We start from the raw sequence: 25,181 nt of genomic DNA on the forward strand, positions 1-25,181 counted from the left end.
TTTTATTTTTAAAGCGCATTTAACATGCACAGAGTGCAACCCAAAGCGCTCCACAAACAAGACACATAACAACAAGACAAAAGTTGCTGGATGGAGCGGCGTAGTCGCCAGCGTGCCCATGACATCAAGACATGACAAATACATTTAAAAAAATAACAAATACAAAAAATGCAGGACGAGCGGCATAGTCGCCAGGGTACCCGTGACACCTAGACATAGCTACAAGACAGACAACAAAACAAATAAAAAGTAAAAAAAAATAAATAATAGAATATTTAATGTTTAAAAAGGGGGAAAAGACACTTTTCCTGTCTGCTCACCCCGTGACATATGTATTGTGTGTGATGTCTGCTACTGGGACCTTAAATTTCCCCTTGGGGATCAATAAAGTATATATCTATCTATTGCATGATGTGCTTACGTAATTGCAAGATCCAACTTTATAGCACCACCAGATCCAACCTGAAGACAGGAATAAAGGAGGCTAAGGCGGCCTATAGGAGAAGGATAGAGGGGCACTTCAATGCGGGGGATCCCAGACGTGTCTGGCAGGAAATCCAACATCTCACGACCTTCAAGGGCTCAAAAGACCGAAGCCCAAGTGCAGCTGCAATCTGGCCGAGGAGCTCAATCTCTTCTTTGCACGCTTTGAGGTGAATGAAACCAGGACTGAGCCAACACCAGCAACAATATCAACACTCATGCCTACAGATGCTCAAGCTTTTTCTGTAAACACAGAGGAGGTCAGGAGAGCTTTCCGCAGCGTGAACCCCAGGAAGGCTGCCGGCCCTGACGGGATCCCAGGGAGAGTGCTGAAGGACTGTGCCGACCAGCTGGCTGAGGTTTTCACCCACATCTTCAACCTCTCTCTGTCTACCTGCTCCATCCCCAAGTGCCTCAAATCTGCCACCATTGTGCCGATCCCGAAAAAGCCAGGGGCGACTAGCTTCAATGGCTACTGACCAGTGGCGTTACCTCTACCATCATGAAATGCTTTGAAAGACTACTGCTGATTCCCTCCCCCCCATACTGGATCAGCACCAGTTTGCCTACAAGGCAAACAGGTCAAACGCGGATGCTATAAACACAGACCTGCACAGTGTGCTAACTCACCTTGAACATTCTGGCACCTACGCAAGGCTGTTGTTTGTTGACTTCAGTTCTGCATTCAACTGCATTATCCCTGCAAGACTGGTGTCCAAGCTACATGGCCTTGGCATCAATACTGGCATCTGCAGTTGGATTTAGAACTTTTTAACAGATCGCCAGTCAGTTTGCCTGGGCTCACAACTTTCCTCCGTTCTCATACTCAGTACTGGAGCACCCCAGGGCTGTGTGTTAAGTCCCCTTCTCTACACCCTATACACTCACGACTGCACCCCAGTTCATGACAGTAACATCAAGTTTGCAGATGACACTACGGTATTGGACTCATTCACAACAATGATGAGTCCGCCTACAGGGATGAAATACAAAAACTCGCCACCTGGTGCTCCATCAACAAGAGTTTTTACCCAAGTGCCATTAAACACCTGAACAATTGACGGCACTGCACCCTTTGGACTATCTATTTTAGCTACTTATTTATTTATTACTGTGCATGTATTGTCTTACTGTCTTTTGTCTTAGGTGTAGTTCATGTTCCATGTTTCATGTGTCTTGTTATGTGTCACCACTAGGGGAAGTGCAATTGAATTTCGTTGTCACTATGTACAATGACAATAAAGGCATTCTAAAAGGCTTCTCCAATATTTTCACAGTTAGCCTTTTAAAATTATATCAGATTAGTAAACAGAATGTGCCATTGGTTGCTGGGCATCTGTATACTTGGGTAGATATTGCATTAAAGATCAGCCATCTATCTATCTAGCCAAAGTAGGAAACAAATGGTGAACAATAAATAATATCAATATTTTAGAGTCAAGTCCTGAATTCATAAAAAAGTGAGCACAAGGCCCGTAGTCAAGAATCGTTCCTTCCTCAGAACTCGGATTGCTGCTAAGAAGGTGTGGTGTACAATCATCCTGGAGAAATGGAGAGGCTTGGTAGGTATTATGAGAACCATTTTGAAAGCTGTGATGGCAAATAAAGATGATTCCCTTGATTATTTAAAAAAAAGTATGAATAATTTTGGACACACCATTTTTCATAAAAAAAAAATGTAAAAGATGAACATGCTTCTTTGTATGAGTCCATGTTTCTACCACATAATATAATAAATAAATAGTGTCAGAAGGTTAAAGAAGAATACAGAGGAAATTATTGCTTCACTTGTGATACCTACATTAAGCTTCAATTTCTTCACAGTGATGTCCATTTTGCACATTTGGTAGTGCAGTGTGTCCAGGCAGAGAGCGTACAAGAAATCTGTCACTGAACACCAGTAGTAAAACTGCTGTGCTCTTCACTTTTGGAATGTTGCCCTAAAATGCTGCTGCTTCACTCACTGCCAAAACAAAACTAGTGACACATGCTATGTATGCATGGTGGGCATAAATAGAATACAGAACATTAATAGGACATATTAATTACATTGGGAAACACGCTGATGGGATATGATGTCTCACAGGGGTAAATGGCAGATATTAACCATGAATGATGTCTACATGTATGTCATTGGTAATTGAGCTAAAGTAAACACCTGATAAGTATTTTTAGATAAATTGTTATGGCTGTATTGATTAAAAACATTACAATGTGGTGGGTCCACCAGACCCTTGAACAAGGGCTGAGTAACAAAAACATTAGCACCTTACAAGGGTTAAATTAAAAAATATATTAAAACCCCATGATATCCAAGTTAAGTAACTAATCTGATCCTTCATTACAAAATGACTATGTTAAAACAAACAGCCTGAATGAGATGTTTGATTGACATAATCATGTTTGATCTACGTTTCTAAAAAAGTAGCAAAACAACCAGACTCACAAAGTTAGCCAAACATGATTGGGGTCACCAACGTTTTGTTACAGGGAATAGGGAAACCTGCCAAAAAAGGTTGGGAACCCCTGACATAGACAAACAGACTCATGGGGCAGACAATACACTTTAATTATGATATATGATAACAATTGCATTTGATACTATGTTCATAGTGAAAACATATTCATAGACAACATTACTCAATGTGCCAATTCATTTAACTTCTTTTTGCAGTTTTGTTTTCTGCTCAGTTAAAAATAGTCACAGGTTTGACCATAATGAGCATCTCCAGATATCAAATCCTAATGTATCTTCAGATGTCAAATCGTAATGTATCCCATAAATTAATCAGTTGAAATACACAAAAAACAATTCCACAAAGTGATTAATAAAAAACAACATATTTTAATTATGGCCCCTTAATTTGAGGTAAACCATCTAGTCTGCTGTTGGACAGTATGTCTCAGTGAGGTTGAGGTGATGTTTAAATAGATTCAAACACACCTTGCCTTATTAGAGCTCTGCTTAGTTGACAGAATACGGCCAATATAAGGACCTGCAGGGAGGGCTGCAAAAGGTGGGGGTCCAGTGCACAGTAAGTCTTTTCTTGCTTTCACAGACAGGCAGATAGGAGGTGGCTCCTATTAGAGAATGTGTTATGACAAACTGCATCTCTAAAGCATGTAATTAATAAACTTAAGATTACTACATTAAATGTATTGATACACTAAAATACTTGTCTTTCTATGTTTTTATCATTTTTAGATACTCATAACAACTGTGGAAATTTCATCTTCTTTTGGGAGGAAAAGGTAAGGCACATCTGATTTACAGTACATCTGATTTATCTGAACAGCTAAATGATTAAAACAAGATACTTGCATTCTAGTAAAGTAAATCTTTTGAGGGCATTTACTGATTATTGCTACAACACAGGTCTTATTTGTATAGAAATATTCAAGCTATGCAGATTGTGTCCAATATGCCTACACCATTAATTACCCAATGTCACTGGTTATAATTCTAAGGACTTCACAGGTCTTAAATGGAAGCTTAAACATCCCCACCCTCCACCATAAGGCGGGGATCACATCAGCCAGTGGCAAGCGGCAGCGGCAGCGGCAAACGTAACGCAACGCTCAGACCATAATAAGTTTTAAGTATAAGTATAAGTATATATACTTTTTTGATCCCGTGAGGGAAATTTGGTCTCTGCATTTAACCCAATCGGTGAATTAGTGAAACACAAACAGCACACAGTGTACACACAGTGAGGTGAAGGACACACTAATCCCGGCGCAGTGAGCTGCCTGCTAAAATGGTGGCACTCGAGGGAGCAGTGAGGGGTTAGGTGCCTTGCTCAAGGGCACTTCAGCCGCAGCCCACTGGTCGGGGCTCGAACCAGCAACCCTCCGGTTACAAGTCCAGAGTGCTAACCAGTGGGCCACGGCTGCCCCCTGTTTTAACTTGTTCCTATGCAACACAAACGGTTTGTCAATTGAATACGCTCGCGTTGCGCTTTGAAAGTTGAACCAAGTTCAACGCTCAGCTAGTTCAGCGCTATCGTTACGCCAGCTTTGCCACCGTTCCGCTGCCGAAACATAGAGAACAAAAGGAAACCTGCCGCTTGCCGCTGGTTAATGTGATCCCCGCCTAATTCATTGATATCTGAATATGTTTGTATATTCAATGTGTACGATGGGGATGAGATTACATTCCCATCGTACTTCATCAATGATGCAGTACATAAATTGGTTCCATTATTATTATCAAAATACTGTGTTGTATTTTACTTTTTAATGCATTGCGCAGTTTGTGTCCCCTTTTGATAAGATCCCTACATGTCCCCTAATGACCACTTTATTTACAGTACCGTATCTGTACATGTCTGATTGTGCAAAGCATTTTATGTTGAAACTGTCTGCTCTTCATGTTTATGATTAATGCAGTAACCAGCAACCATGGGGGACGGTGATATGGCCACGTATGGCAAAGCTGCCATCTACCTTCGTAAACCCGAGAGGGAGAGACTTGAGGCCCAAACCAGGCCCTTTGATGCAAAGACTGCTTGCTTTGTGGTTGATAAAGAGGAGTTGTACGTCAAGGGTACAATTAAAAAGAAGGAAGGCGGCAAAGTCGTTGTTGAAACGGTTGAAACCAAGGAGGTACTTTAAGCAAGGCTGTTGAAATTGCTCTGATGTAAAAATGTCATTTTCACAGAAAGTTTCTTGAATACATCTCTTTGATAAAGCTGTTTTCTACATTGGTTTTAGGAAAAGACAGTGAAGGATGACGAAGTCTTCCCCTTGAATCCTCCCAAATATGACAAAATTGAGGACATGGCCATGATGACCCACCTCAATGAAGCGTCTGTCCTGTATAACCTCAAAGAGCGTTATGCAGCATGGATGATCTACGTAAGCCTTACACTTTTAAATAAATTAAGAAAATAAAATGAATTTAAAAAGCTAAAAACTATCTTATTCATTTCTTCATTCTAGACCTACTCTGGACTTTTCTGTGTCACTGTGAACCCCTACAAGTGGCTCCCAGTATACGACCAAGAAGTGGTGGATGCCTACAGAGGCAAGAAGCGTGTGGAGGCCCCGCCCCACATCTTCTCTGTCTCTGACAACGCATTTCAGTTCATGCTCCAAGGTATGCTTTCAGTTTTAAATCCATCACTGAATAATACATTATATATTTGATTCATATATGTAAAATGAACCATTCATGTCAATCTCTATTTTTCCCCACAGACAGAGAGAATCAGTCTGTCCTGATCACGTAAGTGTCCATGCATCCCTTAAAACTTTTTACATTATTAAAAGGCTAAACCTTCACATCATCTTCTATGTACTGTGTACTGGTACACTTTGTAATTATGATATAAAAAATTGCAATATCTTCTGTTTAATACAGCGGAGAATCTGGTGCTGGCAAGACTGTAAACACCAAGCGTGTCATCCAGTACTTTGCAACAATTGCAGTGGCTGGTGGGAAGAAAGATGCATCATCCGGCAGCAGTGGAAAAATTAAGGTACAGGACCACTTGCATATTAATAGGCTAATATTCACATATAGCAACACAGACATTAACTTCAATGACGATATATGTATTGACTTGCAGGGCTCTCTTGAAGACCAGATTATTGCCGCCAACCCATTGCTGGAGTCTTATGGTAATGCCAAGACAGTGAGGAATGACAACTCTTCACGTTTTGTAAGTTTAGTTTATCATCTAATCTCTTTGTTTTGTTTTTAGATAGAATCAACTTTTTAGGGTTTTTGTTCAAACTTATCATGCACTTTGTTTTATATCTATTAATATCTCTTTTTCAAAACATCCCCAATGTCTACCTAAACCTCTACACTATCATCTTTTGCTTTTTTTTTTTAGTAAAGGCAGTATTTATTGTTACTCTTAGGTCTATTACTGAATATTTATTGAATACTTGAGTATTTTCCTCATGTGTAACCTGCTTTGGTTAAAAGCATGAGCTAAATGAATACATGTTATGTCAAAATGTAATCTCAAACAGGGAAAATTCATCAGAATTCACTTTGCCACATCTGGAAAACTGGCTAGTGCTGATATTGAGACTTGTAAGTATAATTGTTCCAAGTAGAAATGTTCTTTTATTGCCTTAAATGGATGTATTGACAATACATCCTTCCCTGCGTAAAAAGACCTGCTGGAGAAGTCTAGAGTGACATTCCAGCTTCCTGATGAGAGAGGCTACCACATCTTCTTCCAGATGATGACCAACCACAAGCCTGAAATTATAGGTACGGTTTTTGGTTTTCACCAAACGTTCAATCAATAAATGTAATTCTGAATTTGTAAATATTTTTTTTAATCCCGACAGAAATGTCCCTCATCACATCCAACCCCTATGACTTCCCAATGTGCAGTCAGGGTCAGATCACTGTGGCGAGCATTAATGACAAAGAGGAGTTGGATGCCACAGATGTAAGTCTTCAAATAATGGGTTTTCCCCTCTTCAGTTTCTTGAAGATAGTTTTAAAATAATCAAATAATTTATCATTCTAGGATGCCATTGACATCCTGGGTTTCAATGGAGAGGAGAAAGTCACCATTTACAAGCTGACTGGTGCTGTGCTTCATCATGGCAACATGAAATTCAAGCAGAAGCAGCGCGAAGAGCAGGCTGAGCCTGATGGCACTGAGAGTAGGTTACAACACTCTACTAAATCAGTCAGTTCTAGTAATAACTACAAGGTACTCTTAGTTATTGAGATATTTTTTTTATGTTAAATTAAAGTTACGGAGTGTCTATTTACTGTACACCCTGGTACGAATAGCCTTGGCCACACAGCTGAGCTATTCACACCTGTGACATAACAACAAAAAGACTTTGATCACATGCACAAAAAACATGGCGGACATTCGTTTTTTCGTCAGCAGAAAGTGAAGAATTCTGAAAGGTTTCGGCACCAATATCTGTTCAGATTAAGTTTAAAATTGAAAAGTTGTGTTTTATTTTCATACTCTTGGTTCAGTGAACACATACAACCGTCAGTTTGTTAGTTAACAGAAATCTTGTGAATATGACGTTCAGGCCTATAAACTATAAGTTTACCCGCAATCACCATTTACATGTTGAAGAGGATAGTGCAGTGGTCACAGACGTGGGCTAACATGTGGGAGACCAGGGTTCGGTTCCCGTGTGATGCATTTTGGCAGAGTGAGTGTGCATGTGTATCAACGTCTCAGGAGAGAAGGCGCGCAATTTGAACAAGAAATCGGTTCTCAAACGGAAGTTTTGATTGCAATAATTAGCTAGTTCATGCACCAGGGTGTATATACACAGTATATACAATACAAACAGCATGAGCTTATTCACACCATTGCTGTTATTCAAATAGTGTTTAACAACAAAAAAACATGTTGCTTGTTTTTTTTATTATTATTATTACATTGTGTGATCAATATGCCAGAATAAATCACAGGGGTGCAAATATCTAGGGAGAGGAGACTGAGGTGGACAAACTTGTTTCATATGTTGTCCCAAATTTCTTTGGAGTGTGGAGTATGAAATTGGTCGCTATACATTTCACCAAAATGCTTCACTGTTGCACATTTTTTAGCTGCTGACAAAATCTGTTACCTCTTGGGCCTGAACTCCGCTGACATGCTGAAGGCTTTATGCTACCCAAGAGTGAAAGTCGGAAATGAGTATGTCACCAAGGGTCAGACTGTGCCACAGGTATTATTTTAGTCACTAAAAAGTTTACTTAAGATCACAATCCACATTGCAGTATTTGGACAGAATTACTAGTAGTAAAATGACCTGCTTTTGTCCTTATAAGCATTTTACTTTTTGGTCTCTGAGCATAGGATGACCACTGCTATATTCTGTTTCAGGTCAACAACTCAGTTTCGGCCTTGTCCAAGTCCATCTATGAGAGGATGTTCTTGTGGATGGTCATTCGTATAAACCAGATGTTGGACACTAAACAGCCAAGGCAGTTCTATATCGGTGTGCTGGATATTGCTGGCTTTGAGATTTTTGATGTAAGCATAAGTTAACACCATTTTTCACTCACACCACAATGTAGTATAATCTCAGTAGGGGACATTAATATTACAAACTGTTTTTCAATCACAGTACAACAGCATGGAACAGCTATGCATCAACTTCACCAATGAGAAACTGCAACAGTTCTTCAACCACACCATGTTCGTTCTGGAGCAAGAGGAGTACAAGAAAGATGGCATTGTATGGGATTTCATTGACTTCGGCATGGACTTAGCCGCTTGCATTGAGCTCATTGAGAAGGTCAGTTTTAATCAGTCAAATGAGCCAAGTGCTAGATTTGTATTGTTTTATAATAGCCACTTTTAAAACTAAGCTCATTTTTCCAACAGCCTATGGGAGTCTTTGCCATCCTTGAAGAGGAGTGCATGTTCCCCAAGGCCTCTGACACCACTTTCAAGAACAAGCTGTATGACCAGCATCTTGGCAAAAATAAGGCCTTTGAGAAGCCCAAGCCTGCCAAAGGCAAGGCTGAGGCCCACTTCTCCCTGGTGCACTATGCCGGCACTGTGGACTACAATGTTACTGGGTGGCTGGACAAGAACAAGGATCCACTGAACGATTCTGTTATACAGCTGTACCAGAAGTCGGGAGTTAAACTCCTGCCTGTCCTGTACCCACCTGTTGTTGAGGGTAACAAAAAGTTATATAAAGTAAAAGCTAACACAGGAATAGAGCTCAACAGTCCCACCACTCCTCCGAGAGAGTTTGGTTTCCCATTCTCCAATTGACATCTGGAATAATCCATATATAAAAAGTTTTAAACCTTGACTTTATAATAAATTATAAAGCTATAATGTGGCTCATGTTGGGCAAAAAACTATCAAAAAACAAAAAAAAGGCAAAGGTACAAGACTCTGTAAATATTTACATTTCAGAGGGAAGGAACTATCATCCCATAAGTCTTTTCGAACTGACACATTCGAACATTTGCAGCCTAACGATAGTTTAACATGCTTCTTTTTAACAGTTTTCATCGGACAGCCACACATCGGTTCTGACAGTCTTAGTATCCATCTTGATTCCAGCAAGTAACAAGCTGACATGTGGCATAAACATTTCCATGGCAACAGTGATCTCTACCAATCAAAGGCTCTGCTTTTACAGGCTTTTACATGTTAGGATTTTGGGTAGTGTAGTACTTTTCTGTTAAATGGCAAATATTTTTTTTTCTCAAAACAAGGTTGATGCCCCATGAAATGTTAATGTCTATATGAGCATGTACAATCGCTTAGACATGTCACTGCTGGTTTTAAGTCTACCATGGACAGTTATGATTTTATGGCTTATACTCCAGTTGTCAATGAAGAAGTTGCATTGAATTCTTACTTTCAGAATCAGCGGTGGGCGGGACTGTTGAGCTTTATTTCCAGTCTATGAACATTCTGTGTTTGTAACTCAACTGTCAAATTTTTCACTTGTTTGTATGTCAACAGAGACTGGTGGCGCTAAGAAGGGTGGTAAGAAGAAGGGTGGCTCCATGCAAACAGTGTCATCACAGTTCAGGGTATGTATATTAAACAAATAACAAACACATCAAATCATCCTAAAGAAAGGTGAGGGGATGTTTTAGCATTCTTATCTTAACAGGAGAACTTGGGCAAACTGATGACCAACTTGAGGAGCACCCATCCCCACTTTGTGCGTTGTCTGATTCCAAATGAAATTAAGAAACCAGGTGAAGGACGTATGGTAGTCAATAAAGATGTGTGAATTATTTATGTAATTACATTGAGAATAGAAGATCTTATGACATGTATTTGACAGGTTATATGCAGAACTTCCTGGTCATCCACCAGCTCAGGTGCAATGGTGTGCTGGAGGGTATCAGAATCTGCAGAAAGGGTTTCCCAAGCAGAATCCTCTATGGTGACTTCAAGCAGAGGTGAACTGAGAAAGCCAATGAAGTATTACACTTATTCAATACTGCATTTATAGAGGAGAAAAGTAATGCTCTATATGGACATTTATTTATTCTGTCCAGATACAAAGTGCTAAATGCCAGTGTCATTCCTGACGGCCAGTTCATTGATAACAAGAAGGCTGCTGAGAAGCTCTTGGGATCCATTGATGTTGATCACACGCAATACATGTTTGGACACACAAAGGTAGATAGGTTTCATGCAATCTATTATCTGTATCTCATGAGTACAAACTAGAGCACAGCTTTTTCTGTGTCAGATAGATGCTTATATTTTCATTCATCCCTCAGGTGTTCTTCAAAGCTGGTCTGCTGGGTGACCTTGAGGAGATGCGAGATGAGAAACTGGCTTCCCTGGTCACAATGACTCAGGCTCTCTGCCGTGCATACCTGATGAGGAGGGAGTTTTCAAAGATGATGGAAAGGAGGTAAATTTGTATATCAAAGGAACCCAGAAGTCTAAAAGACTGCTATAGTATGGGTAGTAGGCCTATTAATTGTAAAGTGTACCTCGTTATCCCTACATGAAATGTATTTCTCAAAATATGTCTGAGAAGATCCTACTACACTTTCTACTAGGGATGTAACGATATTGTCAATTTCACAATATCACAATCACAATAACAAAAGTGTCTCGATATCATCATGGACATGTGATGGTATCAAACCATAGGTTTGGTATCAAGCAATAGGTCTTCTGGGCAAAAAAACTGTTTAGTTTCAGCTGCCATGGAGCAGAGTGAAGGGAAAATTAAAAATACAGAGACCATCATCCTATTCGTGCCTAATATCCTTTGCGCTTTGCTCGTCGGTTGCCTGTACAGATCTAGGCCTACAGCAAAAATGGTAGATGCCGGTGTTGGCGAGACAATGTAAAGCATGAATACAAGAGTTTCAAGTGTCAAGTGTTTCTCATGCTATTTTTTCATCTGCGCCTCCTCCGGTCTATATTTGATTAGACCTGTTATAAGAGTTGAGCTGATGACGGGATCTGTCCATTTTCATTATGGTATGGTTATGGTATTTAACAGACACTTTTGTCCAAAGCCACCTACAAATAACAACAATACAATAGTTAAATTTAACAGTACAAGACATGTACAGGCTACACACACACACACACACACACACCTTATGCAACTATGCAGTCTCCAAACGAGAGTTTGAATTCATGGAGATGTTTTATGTATCAACCGAATGACTAAACTCATTTATGAATGCACCATTAGGCTACTTTCTGTCTAATGTAGGCTATTGGTGTCTTAGTTCATAGACAAACGGAGTCAGACTGAAACATAGCCAAAAAAGGTAGAACTACGAAGGAGATCGGTGATCTGGTAGTAAATGATCATATACGATTTTGATATGGATGCATCCCTTCTTTCTACACAATTCATGTAATTATACAGTCATTCTACAACCTATATTTAAGGATACATTTCACCACCCTTCTTGTGTAGGGAGGCTGTCTACACCATCCAGTACAATATACGCTCATTCATGAATGTCAAGACCTGGCCATGGATGAAGGTTTACTACAAGATCAAGCCTTTGCTGAAAAGTGCTGAAACTGAGAAGGAGCTGGCCGACATGAAGGAGAACTTTGGAAAACTCAAAGAGGAGTGTGCAAAGGCAACAGCCAGGAAGAAGGAGCTTGAGGAGAAGATGGTGTCTCTGGTGCAAGAGAGGAATGACCTGGCGTTGCAAGTGTCATCTGTAAGTGTATATTGTACCATTTCAATATTCACAATCATACCACTACCCAGTCTCAGCATTGTGTTTCCAATACAAATTATATATTGTCATGCTCCCATCTTTAATTTTCAATAGGGAAATGAGGGGCTCAATGATGCTGAGGAGAGGTGTGAGGGTCTTATCAAAAGTAAGATCCAGCTCGAGGCCAAGCTCAAAGAGACAACCGAGAGACTGGAGGATGAAGAGGAAATCAATGCTGAGCTGACTGCCAAGAAGAGGAAACTGGAGGATGAGTGCTCTGAGCTCAAGAAGGATATTGATGATCTGGAGCTGACGCTAGCCAAAGTGGAGAAGGAAAAACATGCCACCGAGAACAAGGTTGGGATTTATAAAGGGCCAATCAATGTAGTCTGTCGGAAAATGAAGTATCTTATTTACACTTTTCACTGATGTAAAACTTTCTATGTGCAGGTCAAGAACCTAACTGAAGAGATGGCCTCTCAGGATGAGTCCATTGCTAAGCTGACAAAGGAGAAGAAAGCCCTCCAAGAGGCCCACCAGCAGACTCTTGATGATCTTCAAGCAGAGGAAGACAAAGTAAACACTCTGACCAAATCCAAGACTAAGCTTGAACAGCAAGTGGATGATGTAAGTACAAAAATCAACATTTGACAACATGACACTGAATTTTGACCATTTACCACATACTCACCTCACACTTTAAATTGACAGCTTGAGGGTTCCCTGGAGCAAGAAAAGAAGCTCCGTATGGACCTTGAGAGAACCAAGCGAAAGCTTGAGGGTGACCTGAAGCTGGCCCAGGAGACCATCATGGATCTGGAGAATGACAAGCAGCAATCAGAGGAGAAGATAAAGAAGTAAAGGCATTATTTATTATAAAATATCACTGTTCTATTCCCATGTATGCAGCCAACTTTAGAAATGATTCTTCCTTTTCTTCAATCTTATTTTAATCAGGAAGGACTTTGAAACAAGTCAACTTCTTAGTAAGATCGAAGATGAACAGTCACTTGGTGCTCAGCTGCAGAAAAAGATCAAGGAGCTTCAGGTTTAATTATTCTCCACCAACTCAAACTCTGAGCGTTCTGCAAGTTTCTGTCTTACTAACATAATGTTTTTTTTCCATAGGCCCGCATTGAGGAACTGGAGGAAGAGATTGAGTCTGAACGTGCAGCTAGAGCCAAGGTTGAGAAGCAGAGAGCTGATCTCTCCAGGGAACTTGAGGAGATCAGTGAAAGGCTTGAGGAGGCTGGTGGTGCCACTGCTGCTCAAATTGAGATGAACAAGAAGCGTGAGGCTGAGTTCCAGAAGCTGCGTCGTGACCTTGAGGAGTCCACCCTGCAGCATGAAGCCACTGCTGCAGCTCTCCGCAAGAAGCAGGCAGACAGTGTGGCTGAGCTGGGAGAGCAGATTGACAACCTCCAACGTGTCAAGCAGAAGCTTGAGAAGGAGAAGAGTGAATACAAGATGGAAATTGATGATCTCGCCAGCAACATGGAGGCTGTTGCTAAAGCTAAGGTTGATGAGATGTTTACCCTCATGTTATCTTTTAAACAAGCCAACTTACAATAAACTTTTTGCTACTAATGGGTATTTTCATAAACAGGGAAATCTGGAGAAGATGTGCCGCACCCTTGAGGACCAACTCAGTGAAACCAAGGCTAAGAGTGATGAGGGTGCCCGTCAGGTCAATGACCTCAGTGGTCAGAGAGCAAGACTTCAGACTGAAAATGGTGAGCTTGGCCGCCAGGTTGAGGAGAAAGATGCTCTTGTGTCTCAGCTGACCAGAAGCAAGCAGGCATTCACTCAGCAAGTTGAGGAGCTGAAGAGACTGAATGAAGAGGAAGTCAAGGTACTGATACCTAAGCATGAAATGAAGAAATTGGATTACATCAGTCACATTTGGAGAAAAGCTTTCATAAACACCCTTACTTGTTAACAGGCCAAGAATGCCCTGGCTCATGCTGTTCAGTCGGCTCGCCACGACTGTGACCTTCTAAGGGAGCAGTTTGAGGAGGAGCAGGAAGCAAAGGCTGAGCTTCAACGTGGCATGTCCAAGGCCAACAGCGAAGTTGCTCAGTGGAGGACCAAGTACGAAACTGATGCCATCCAGCGCACTGAGGAGCTTGAGGAGTCCAAGTATGTGCTACAGATGCAAAAACAGTTTTGGATATGGATTTTGTTCACCAAAACGTTTTAAAAAAATCATCATGTTATCTGTCTTAAATCTGATGCTTTTTCCTTTAGAAAAAAGCTTGCCCAGCGTCTCCAGGAGGCTGAGGAGCAAATTGAGGCTGTCAACTCAAAATGTGCCTCTCTAGATAAGACCAAGCAGAGACTCCAGGGTGAGGTTGAGGACCTCATGATTGATGTGGAGAGAGCCAATGGTCTAGCTGCCAACCTTGACAAGAAGCAAAGAAACTTTGACAAGGTAATACCTCCAACACATCATTCAGATGTAGAATGTAGGCAGGGATGTAGTGGAGGCTAAACGGAAGTACAGTTTATCCACCTCTGAAATGTCAGAAATAGACTTTATCCACCTCTCAAAGGGTTTATTCACCAATTGCAACTTCTAACATTCAAAAATCACACTTTTTTATCCACATGCCCAATATGTACGCTCATCAACACTCTAGGAACCATTTAATACCACTGGCATTGTTATAAACATTGTACAATAACCTTCGCCATCATCAGACATGTTCTGAATACCTTTTTTTAAAATCTGACACCGCATGGCGCAGTCCACCTCACCGTGATCACAGAATTCATAGTTTACCCACCTCTTATTGTACCACTACATCCCTGAATGTAAGTGAATAAGTATAGCCTCACAACAACAACTCTTTCTAAAAGGTCCTGGCAGAATGGAAGCAGAAATACGAGGAGGGTCAGGCCGAGTTGGAGGGTGCCCAGAAAGAGGCTCGTTCTCTCAGCACTGAGCTGTTCAAGATGAAGAACTCCTATGAGGAGTCGCTTGACCATCTTGAGACCCTGAAGAGGGAGAGCAAGAATTTGCAACGTGAGTCAAAAACAACCCAATACATATCCCACTCAAAAATATTTTTAAACTTTCAGACTATGTTTGCTGTAATATAACTGCATATTTGCAGAAGAGATTTCGGATCTGACTGAGCAGCTTGGTGAAACTGGAAAGAGCATCCATGAGCTTGAGAAGTCCAAGAAGACTGTAGAGACTGAAAAGACTGAGATCCAGACAGCCCTGGAAGAGGCTGAGGTAAAAAATCAGGAGGGCTTTCCTACACAGTGAGAAACATTTATTAAGATGCTGTTTATATTTAAAAATTCTTGATTTTTTTGTTTAGGGAACTCTTGAGCATGAGGAGTCCAAGATTCTTCGTGTCCAACTTGAACTCAACCAGATTAAGGGTGAGGTTGACAGGAAGCTTGCAGAGAAGGATGAGGAGATGGAGCAGATCAAGAGGAATGCCCAGAGGATAGCCGACTCCATGCAGAGCACTCTGGACTCTGAGGTCAGGAGCAGAAATGATGCCCTGAGAATCAAGAAGAAGATGGAGGGAGACCTCAATGAAATGGAGATTCAGTTGAGCCATGCTAACCGCCAGGCTGCTGAGTCCCAGAAACAACTGAGAAATGTGCAAGGTCAACTCAAGGTCAGTTATGCAATAAAACAGCACAAGGATGCTTGCTATCTTACCATAATTACTATTTGTTTAATAGTTCAACAATGTCCATAAATCAATATTACTGTACATTGATACTGTATATGATTTTGTCTGAACTCTCTCTTGGTAGTATAGCACATCTTTTGTCATTCCATATTTGTTTTATTAGGATGCCCAACTGCACCTTGATGATGCTGTCAGAGGACAAGAAGATGGGAAGGAGCAGGTTGCCATGGTTGAGCGCAGGAACACCCTGATGTTGGCTGAGATTGAGGAGCTCAGAGTTGCTCTGGAGCAGACAGAGAGAGGCCGCAAAGTGGCTGAACAGGAGCTGGTTGATGCCAGTGAGCGTGTTGGCCTCCTGCACTCTCAGGTGGGGATATATTTTTCTTACAAAAAAAAATATTTTCAATTGTAACCGCAGTTCTTTCAAAATATTTTTCACCATATAACTTATTTTAAATTATTTCTGAACGTTAGAACACAAGTTTGCTTAACACCAAGAAGAAGCTTGAGGCAGACTTGGTTCAGATCCAAGGTGAGGTTGATGACATCGTCCAGGAGGCTAGGAATGCTGAGGACAAGGCCAAGAAAGCCATCACTGATGTAAGCAATGTTTTGCTTTGAACTATTACTGTATATTATGAGCTAAATACTGTATTTAGCTTGTGTGATTTAAAACACAATTTCCCATTATTCAGGCTGCCATGATGGCAGAGGAGCTGAAGAAGGAGCAGGACACCAGTTCTCATCTGGAGAGGATGAAGAAGAACCTGGAGGTCACTGTGAAGGATTTGCAGCACCGCCTAGATGAGGCTGAGAATCTGGCCATGAAGGGTGGCAAGAAACAACTCCAGAAACTGGAGTCCAGGGTAAGTGATTAAACTTGGGTGGGATATTCAGAATGTAATAAATCAAATTAAGACTTTTGAAATGAAAATCTTGCTTATGTAAAGGTTCGTGAGTTGGAAAGTGAGGTTGAGAATGAACAACGACGTGGTGTTGATGCTGTCAAGGGAGTCCGCAAATACGAGAGGAGAGTGAAGGAGCTCACCTACCAGGTACAAACTTTATTTAACCACTATTGTACAGCATTTATCTTGTGGAGGACAATGATTGACAGATTGTTTTTCTTTTTAGACCGAGGAGGACAAGAAAAACGTCAACAGACTGCAAGACCTGGTTGACAAGCTGCAGCTGAAGGTCAAAGCCTACAAGAGGCAGGCTGAGGAAGCTGTAAGTTGTTTCTTGTGTTGCCTATATTGTCAAATGTATTGCCTTTCATATTAATAAAAATGATAGTCTAATTTGAAAACACTGTCCCAAAAATAATAAAAGATAAACAACTTTTTGGTTCCTCCAAACACCATCAGTTGTAATTAATGCAACAGGATGAACACCAAAAACATTTTGTATCTCTTAGTCCTTTCACTCCAGTGTTTTCAAAGTCAACTTTTTTTAAAGAACTACTATCACCTGGACCCTAAATGAATCTTCATAGACACAAATAGAAGCCTCTGCACTCAAACATATATTCTCATTATTAGGAAGAGCAATCCAACTCCCACCTGTCTAAGTTCAGGAAGGTTCAGCATGAGCTGGAGGAGGCTGAGGAGCGTGCTGACATTGCTGAATCCCAGGTCAACAAGATGAGAGCAAAGAGCCGTGATTCTGGAAAGGTAAATCTAATTTGCCATATTTTAACATATTATAAGCCATCATATGTTCATACTCAATTTCATTTCATTCTTCAATTTCTCTTTCTCAGGGCAAGGAGGCTGCAGAGTAAATCCTGTGAAATCTTCTGACCAGTCACTCATTTGGATTAATATCCTGATTACTGTGGCCATTCAGTCACTCCTATATAATAAAAGTCTCTTCAAAATATGAGTATATTGTTTTTATTCAGAATCAGAATGAATTGTAATGACAATTTGTAACATGTTTCGACTTCAATATTTGCATTTAAAATCATTTTAAGATGTCCTGGTCTGTTGGTTATGTAAGAAGACGCATAGAAGATGTATAGAGCCTCACTTGAAAGAGCTTGTGTGGACAAATAGGGTGAAGAGTTAAATGGCAATGATATTATATACTCGTTAATCTGACTCCATTTGATTAATAATTTGTATCACCAATCAATTACCAAGTAACTAGTTTATCAGCTATGGAGGAGAATGGCATGGCACACTACGGGAATTGAAGTTATCTGATTGGTAGGCAAATGAACAATTTAATAGGCATTAAGTCTTAAAGGTAAATGTAACCCATATCACTTCAGTTGAATGTACAAGTAAACTCACATAGTCTACTGTAACAAAGTAGCAAATGGTAACAAAGGAAACTTAACCAATTCACAGAGGTAAACTTGACAAGTTAGAGATAACTGATACACCAGATAAAACAATACAAACCCAGAGATAGAGAAAAGGGGAGAGAGAAAGAGAGAGAGAGAGAGAAAGACAAAGGGAGACAGAGAGAGAGGAAGAGAGAGAGAGGGAAAAGAGAGAGACCCAGAGAAGAGGTCCAAGGTGGAAAAAGAAGAGAAGATAGGAAAAGAAGCCCCAAGATGGGAAAGAAGACAGAAGAGCAGAACCCCAAGATGGGAGAGAAGACAGAAGACCAGAAGAACCCTGGAGGACCAGAGCCTCCACTTTTATCATTCACTTGGGCCACCCCCGACTCATCAGAGCCTTTGTTGTCTGAGGTGGATGGGTGTGGCCCAGGTGGATATCATAACTTTATGCTACAGTTTAATTCTTAATCTACAACTATGCACAGATACATTCAATAGTACCAAAACCATAATCAGATTGTTGCCCACATTACAAGTATTAATTCAAGACCAAACATGAATGTATTATTCACAACACATATTTACAGAGCAATACTGTATGATAATGAGGTTGGCCTATTTCACCAAGACATCAAGTAGGCCCAGGACTGAGTTCTCTCAGTAGAGGGGTCAGAACAAGGAGCAAATGGTCACTTTATGCATGAGCGGGTGTTGGGGATCTTTGGCCATGGCCAGCTAAGACAATACAGATCAAACACAGGCATCCACACATGTAAATTGACTGCAAAAGGCATTCTTTAGAAATGCATAAGGTTTGGGCAAAAGACGGGCCTTACAGTTAAAACAGACTTGTATGCCAATAATGAACACTGTGGTAACACTTTCTATGAAGGTCACGGTTATAATGAGTTATGCATACATTCATAACACCTTATAATGTGATCACAAGTAATTATAATAATAAGTATAACCGCGAGCGGTGATTAACGGGGTCGGACCAAAATGAACATGAGGTAGCATAGCTTTTTAGTTTACATATGTTTTGATTGTTTGGGCCCAATTGTTCAAAAGAAACATGAAATAAACATCGGGTTTAAGTTATCGGATTTCGGCTATCGGATTGGATCAAATCTTGAAAATGGGTTGTTCAAAGGGAAACAAGGATCCTGAAATTGTATTAGATCACATAATCTATTCTTGGTTTTGATCTGGATAAAACCTTCACTTTATGTTGTGCAAAACTTTTCAGTTGGATTGGAATAAATTTGATCCATAAAATTAGGATTTCCCTGTGCTGTAACGTTATAGTGTGCTAACCTCCACAACCCAACAGTATTGTAACAGTACTCTATTCTAGTGAGCTAATCTCCACAACCCAACAGTATTCTAACAGTACTCTATTCTAGTGTGCTAATCTCCACAACCCAATAGCATTCAAACAATAATCTAATCTTATCGTTTCATTACGTTGGTGACGTACATTGTTCGAGACGAGAGATGTAGTCCACTGAGCGGATTCTCATAAAACCAACATAACTTTTTAAGTCTATCGAACAACAGTACTTTCTTGACGTGAAAAATATTCTTTTAAATTCACACACATCATATGTGAAATTCGTGGCACAATTGAAACTGGACCAAAAAATAATTTTTATCTCTATTAACTCCCGTTCATATTTTTTTGAAAGATAGGTCCCATGGACCGGAAGTAGAAGGGCGTGACTTCGGCTCTCTATGGTATGGAATGATGACACGGAGATGGCAGGTTTCGGTTCAACACAAGTTAACTTCATTTGAGTTACAATTCATCTGTCCTTTTGTTCTTTACTTGTATGTGTGCTGCATCAAAGATGAAACAAACAGAAAATGGAGTAATCAGTGAAATGGGGTAAATCAGTACAGATCCCAACTCACAAACAAACCAATTGACATTTGAACAATAAACTAAAATCATATGGCTATATAAGGTGCAACTAAACAATACTTGACATCCCAACTCAACCAGCATCATCTAATCAAATCTCACATGGGACTCCAACACACCAAACCAACAAACAAAGACCTTAACTTTACACATGATGGCAGAGCTACTCTACAAACTGAAAAACATCACACGAGTCATAGTGAGGGTCATTAAAGTGATGACTTACGTTAACTCAAAGACGCAAACAAAGCAGGACACACTGGAGTGCTGGGTTGAGATGAACAAAAGAGTGAACTTCTTCTTCTTCTTCTTCTTCTTCTTTTTTTTATATGGCGGTTGGCAACCAGCTTTTTGGTGCATTACCGCCACCATCTGGACTGGAGTGTGGATCAAATGGTCATCCTACACTTTCCTAAATTCTTTTAAATAACCCAGTTACCTTCAAAAAAGAAAACAAAAAGGAAAAACAAATTTCACCTGATTCTCTTCGCAGTATATCATTCAAATTTAATGTCATCTGGATTTCACCAAGTTGTGAGATAAATCTTTGTCTGGCTTGATGGTACTCAGGACAAAACATAATTACATGCTCTATGGTCTCTTGACTATTACAATATTCACACATTCCATCAACATGCTTTTTCATGGTAACTAATGTTCTGTTTAATCCTGTATGTCCTAGCCTCATTCTGGACACCACATCTTCTTCTTGCTTGCTTCTGCATGTATTCCTGCTCCTCCCCACCTTTCCTTGAATACTATGCAGGTGTCTTCCAGACTGTTCGTTATCCCATACAAATTGCCATTTTTCATTTATTTTAGCTTTGATTATACTTTTGACTTCAGCTTTGCTGTATTTAATATTCAACTCTATATCAGACTTCCCTGCTGCTTTCTTTGCACATTTATCTGCTAATTCATTACCTCCTACACCTATATGAGCTGGTACCCATATAAATGTAGTAATAATACCAGACTTAAGCAGATTGTTGGCTAATTGCATTACTTCATATACTATGTCCTGTCTAGACTCAGAGTGACAACGTTTAAGGCTTATTAAAGCTGAGCTAGAGTCTGACGCAATCACAGCTTGCTTAGGTCTATTGCTCTCTACCCACAATAAGGCCATCCATATTCCTATAATTTCTGCTGTGTATACAGCTAAATCATCATTGATTCTCTTTCCAGATTCAATGTTTAATTGAGGGATAACATAAGCAACTCCCATTTTCTTATCAGTCTGCTTAGATGCATCAGTATATAAAATGACTGCTTCTTTATATTTGCTCATAATGTAACTCTGGACCCTGTAATGATCCACTTCAACATCCTTCTTTTCCTCTAATAAGCCCAAGTCTACTGGAACCTCTGACATCAGCCAAGGAGGAACAACAGGATATGCCACTGTAGGGCTTATTTCAAGAGCACTGATTCCCATATTTATTACCTTTTGTTTTATTGTCCAACCAAAACTTTTAATAAGGTAACTTTTCTCTCTCTCTCTTGACAACTGCCATAAGACTGATTGACTCATGTGTTTTTCACTATGACCCCTTAGATTTGTCCAATACACAAGAGACAGCTGGTCTCTTCTAAGATAGAGAGGCATCTCTCCCATCTCTACCTGGACGGCTGCCACTGGCGTGGTCTTAATTGCCCCACAGCATAGCTTCAAACCTTGGTTCTGAATTACATCTAGTTTCTTAAGTGATGTTTTAGCAGCAGACCCATACACTACACACCCATAGTCAAATACAGATCTCATCAGCCCTGTATAAATGGCTTTTAAAGCAGGTCTACTTGCTCCCCATTCAACTCCACGCAGACACCTCATCACATTCAACACTTTCTTGCATTTCTCAATATTTTTTTGTATATGCATTGTCCAAGTTAATCGTTTGTCAAACCACATTCCTAAATATTTGAAGAATTCCACTCTTTCTAAATCTGCCCCAGATAATTTGATTTTAACATCTTCATTTATTTTCTTCCTAGAGAAGAATAAAGTCTTTGTTTTATCTATTGAGATCCTAAACCCCCATTGAAGGGGCCCATTCTTGGACTCTGTTCACTGCCTGTTGCATCTTACCCACCACAAAATCTATATTTCTTCCTTTTTTTCCACATTGCTCCATCATCTGCAAACAATGCCACCCCAACTGAATTTTGTATGTCTTTAAAAATATCATCAATCATTATTGAAAATAATAGTGGACTAACAATACTTCCTTGTGGGACACCATTTTCCACACTGTATTGCTCACTTAATTCTCCATTTATTTTAATTTGAATTGTTCTATTAGACAAAACCCTTTAATCCATTGGAACATCCGTCCCTTTATTCCCAATATTTTAACCTTTATCAGTATACCTTCTTTCCACAACATATCATATGCCTTCTCAATGTCAAAAACACTGCCACTACATTTTCTTTGTTCACTTGAGCCTTCCTTATTGTATCTTCAAGGCATACAATGGGATCCATGGTGCCTCTACCTTTCCTGAATCCACTTTGATAATGACTCATTAATCCTTTCGCTTTCAACCCAATATGTAAGCCTGTCATTAATCATCCTTTCCATAGTTTTTCCCATCTGGGATGTTAATGCAATAGGTCTATAGTTAATTGCTATTTTAGGATCTTTCCCAGGTTTCCTAATAGGAATAATTATAGACTCCTTCCATGTTCTAGGAATACAGCAATCTATCCATACTTTATTATATAGACTTAACAAAACTTCCTTCCCCTTATCACTTAAGTTCTCCAACATGGAATAGCAGATTTTATCCATCCCTGGAGATGACTTACCTAATTTACTTAATGCCTTATTGAGTTCAGATTTCGTAAATAACACATCCAATACCCTTCTTTTCGCTATCCTCAATGTCAAACACATTATGATATTTTTCAATTGTCACTTCTCTACCTCTTTTTTCTTCTTGATTTAAATTCCCTGAGTTGTGCACCTTGGCTAATGTTTTAGCCATAACCTCTGCTTTTTTTTCCCCTTATTATTGGTGATCGTTCTTTTGCCCCTCAACCAACACTGGGTATCCATATTCCCTTCCATTCCCTTTCATTTTTTTAATCATATTCCAAACTCTCTCCACTGGAGTAGTTCGACCAATAGAGTCACAGAACTTTTTCCAATGATGTTTTTTAGCTTGTCTTATTGTTTTCCTAACTATTGCCTGAGATCTTTTATATTGAACTAAATTCTGAAAATTATGTGTTCTTTTTAACTCTTTAAACGCTCTATTTCTACCTTTAATTGCTTCCTTACATTCTGTAGACCACCATGGCACTATTTTAGTTAACGTCTTAGGCTTAGTTTTTTGGGATTGATACTCCTGCTGCAACAATTATTCCACTGCCAATTTCATTACACAATTTCTCAATATCCTGATTTTTATCAATAGATAGTAACAATTCATCACTTACCCCTCTATACTTACCCCAATCTGCTTTTCCTAAAATCCATCTCTTCTCTTATGTCATGTTCATTTCTTAATTCCACTCCTATCTGAATTCTAATAGGATAATGATCACTTCCTACTGTGCTTTCCCCTAACTACCTCCCAGTCACATCTATCTGCAATGGTTTTGTGACAATAGTTAGATCTATTGCTGACTCTGTACCCCTTGCCACATCTATTCTAGTCCCAGATCCATCATTCAAACATACTAACTCTTTTCTCTTCCATAAATTCTTCTGACTACATTTCCATTCCCATCATCCCTCTCTCCCCATAATGTACTATGTGCATTAAAATCCCCACACCAGATAATTCTCCCTGTCAAATCCTTCCAAATATCCTCCAGTTGCCTTATCTCCACTTGTCTACATGGGTTATAAAAGTTTATAATTGTCACATTATCTTCATTTGTCCATACTTCTGTAGCAATGTATTCCAAGTCATTCCCCCTCTTTACCTCTCTATACTGAAGTCCCTTTGTATAAAAATTACAACTCCTCCTCCTTTACCTATTTCCCTATCCCTTCTTATAGAGTCATACCCCTTTATTACAAAATCCAACCTAGGCACTAGCCAGGTTTCTTGTATACAAATAATATTAGGTTTCTCTTGTAAATTTTCAACATATTTTTTGAATTCTTGGCCGTTTGCAATTAAACTCCTAGCATTCCACTGAAGTATAATTAAAACCATTATACAGGCCCACTCCATGACTGTGATTGTTGTGTTTCATCATTAAGAATATCTCTTACTCTTTCCCAAGGCATTCCCTTTGCATCCAGGTATTTTTTCAGCTGACTTTACAATTATTTTAATTCTTTCAGTTCTACTAGTGGTCTGTGCTGAGCAATTGATTATCTCAGCCATGAAGAGCACAAAATCACCTTTACTCACAATCAACGTATCTTCTTTTAGTTGATCGCACTTTACACATTCCTTTACATCTTTAGTCCCATCCTTTATTGTTTCTACCGTACACCTACACCTCTTGGGACTTTCTTAGTTGCCTCTGCATAGGAAACCCCTTGACTACTTTAATTCGCTGTACCTCCTGCATTCTTTTGTTAGCCTCACAACCTCCATATGCTGCACTATGTTCTCCTCCACAGTTGCAACATTTTAGTTTTGCCCCTTCTTCACACTTTCCATATTCATGTTCACCACTACATTTGCTACATCTTTGTTTGCCCTTGCATATCGCCGCTACATGCCCATATCTTTGACATTTAAAACACCGCAGTGGTGGAGGAATGTAAACCTTGACATCATAGCTCATGTAACCAATCAAGACTTTTCCTGGGAGTTTAGCTTCGTCAAAAGTTAACAGTACTGATAGACTGTCACATATAACTCCATTCCTTCTTGTTTTAAGTCGCTTTGCTTCCCTTACTTTAACATTTTGTATTCCTTCTTTCACTGAATCCACTGACTCACTTAGAGGAATCCCAGAGATCACACCCCTAACAAAGTTTTTGTCATATGCCATTGAACACTTCACTTTCGCTGTCCATTTAGTTTATTTGTCTTTATTGCTTTCTGTTGTTGTTCATCACTTTTACATATTACCAGTAAAGAACCATTCCTCAATTGTTTAGCTCCTTACCTCCCCAATGTCTTTATGCAGACTTTTGGTTAGTTGGATTGGACTCCACTCGTTAAAAGTAGTCCCCTCTTGTAACAATTTGATAAACACCTTGAACTCATCTTCACTCC

General features: G+C 39.7%; 1 protein-coding gene across 1 annotated transcript; it reads left to right on the forward strand.

The window, feature by feature from the left end:
• Nucleotides 1-4,872: 4,872 nt before the first annotated feature.
• LOC125285989 (myosin heavy chain, fast skeletal muscle-like) lies at nucleotides 4,873-17,638 on the forward strand. Its single transcript, XM_048230621.1, has 38 exons — nucleotides 4,873-5,088; nucleotides 5,197-5,340; nucleotides 5,425-5,581; nucleotides 5,683-5,710; nucleotides 5,846-5,963; nucleotides 6,054-6,146; nucleotides 6,466-6,529; nucleotides 6,614-6,712; nucleotides 6,793-6,896; nucleotides 6,978-7,116; nucleotides 8,036-8,154; nucleotides 8,313-8,462; nucleotides 8,557-8,727; nucleotides 8,817-9,117; nucleotides 9,921-9,991; nucleotides 10,075-10,162; nucleotides 10,252-10,369; nucleotides 10,469-10,592; nucleotides 10,697-10,833; nucleotides 11,866-12,121; nucleotides 12,236-12,478; nucleotides 12,572-12,748; nucleotides 12,833-12,978; nucleotides 13,079-13,169; nucleotides 13,250-13,639; nucleotides 13,728-13,973; nucleotides 14,064-14,260; nucleotides 14,369-14,552; nucleotides 14,981-15,146; nucleotides 15,238-15,362; nucleotides 15,451-15,759; nucleotides 15,941-16,144; nucleotides 16,252-16,377; nucleotides 16,473-16,643; nucleotides 16,728-16,832; nucleotides 16,912-17,007; nucleotides 17,319-17,450; nucleotides 17,540-17,638. Exons 1-38 carry the CDS (start codon nucleotides 4,885-4,887, stop codon nucleotides 17,558-17,560), a joined length of 5,814 nt encoding a protein of 1,937 aa, XP_048086578.1. The 5' UTR covers nucleotides 4,873-4,884; the 3' UTR covers nucleotides 17,561-17,638.
• The last annotated feature ends 7,543 nt before the right edge of the window (nucleotides 17,639-25,181 follow it).

This window comes from Alosa alosa, chromosome 21, assembly GCF_017589495.1.
Source record: "Alosa alosa isolate M-15738 ecotype Scorff River chromosome 21, AALO_Geno_1.1, whole genome shotgun sequence".
Lineage (NCBI taxonomy): Eukaryota > Metazoa > Chordata > Actinopteri > Clupeiformes > Clupeidae > Alosa > Alosa alosa.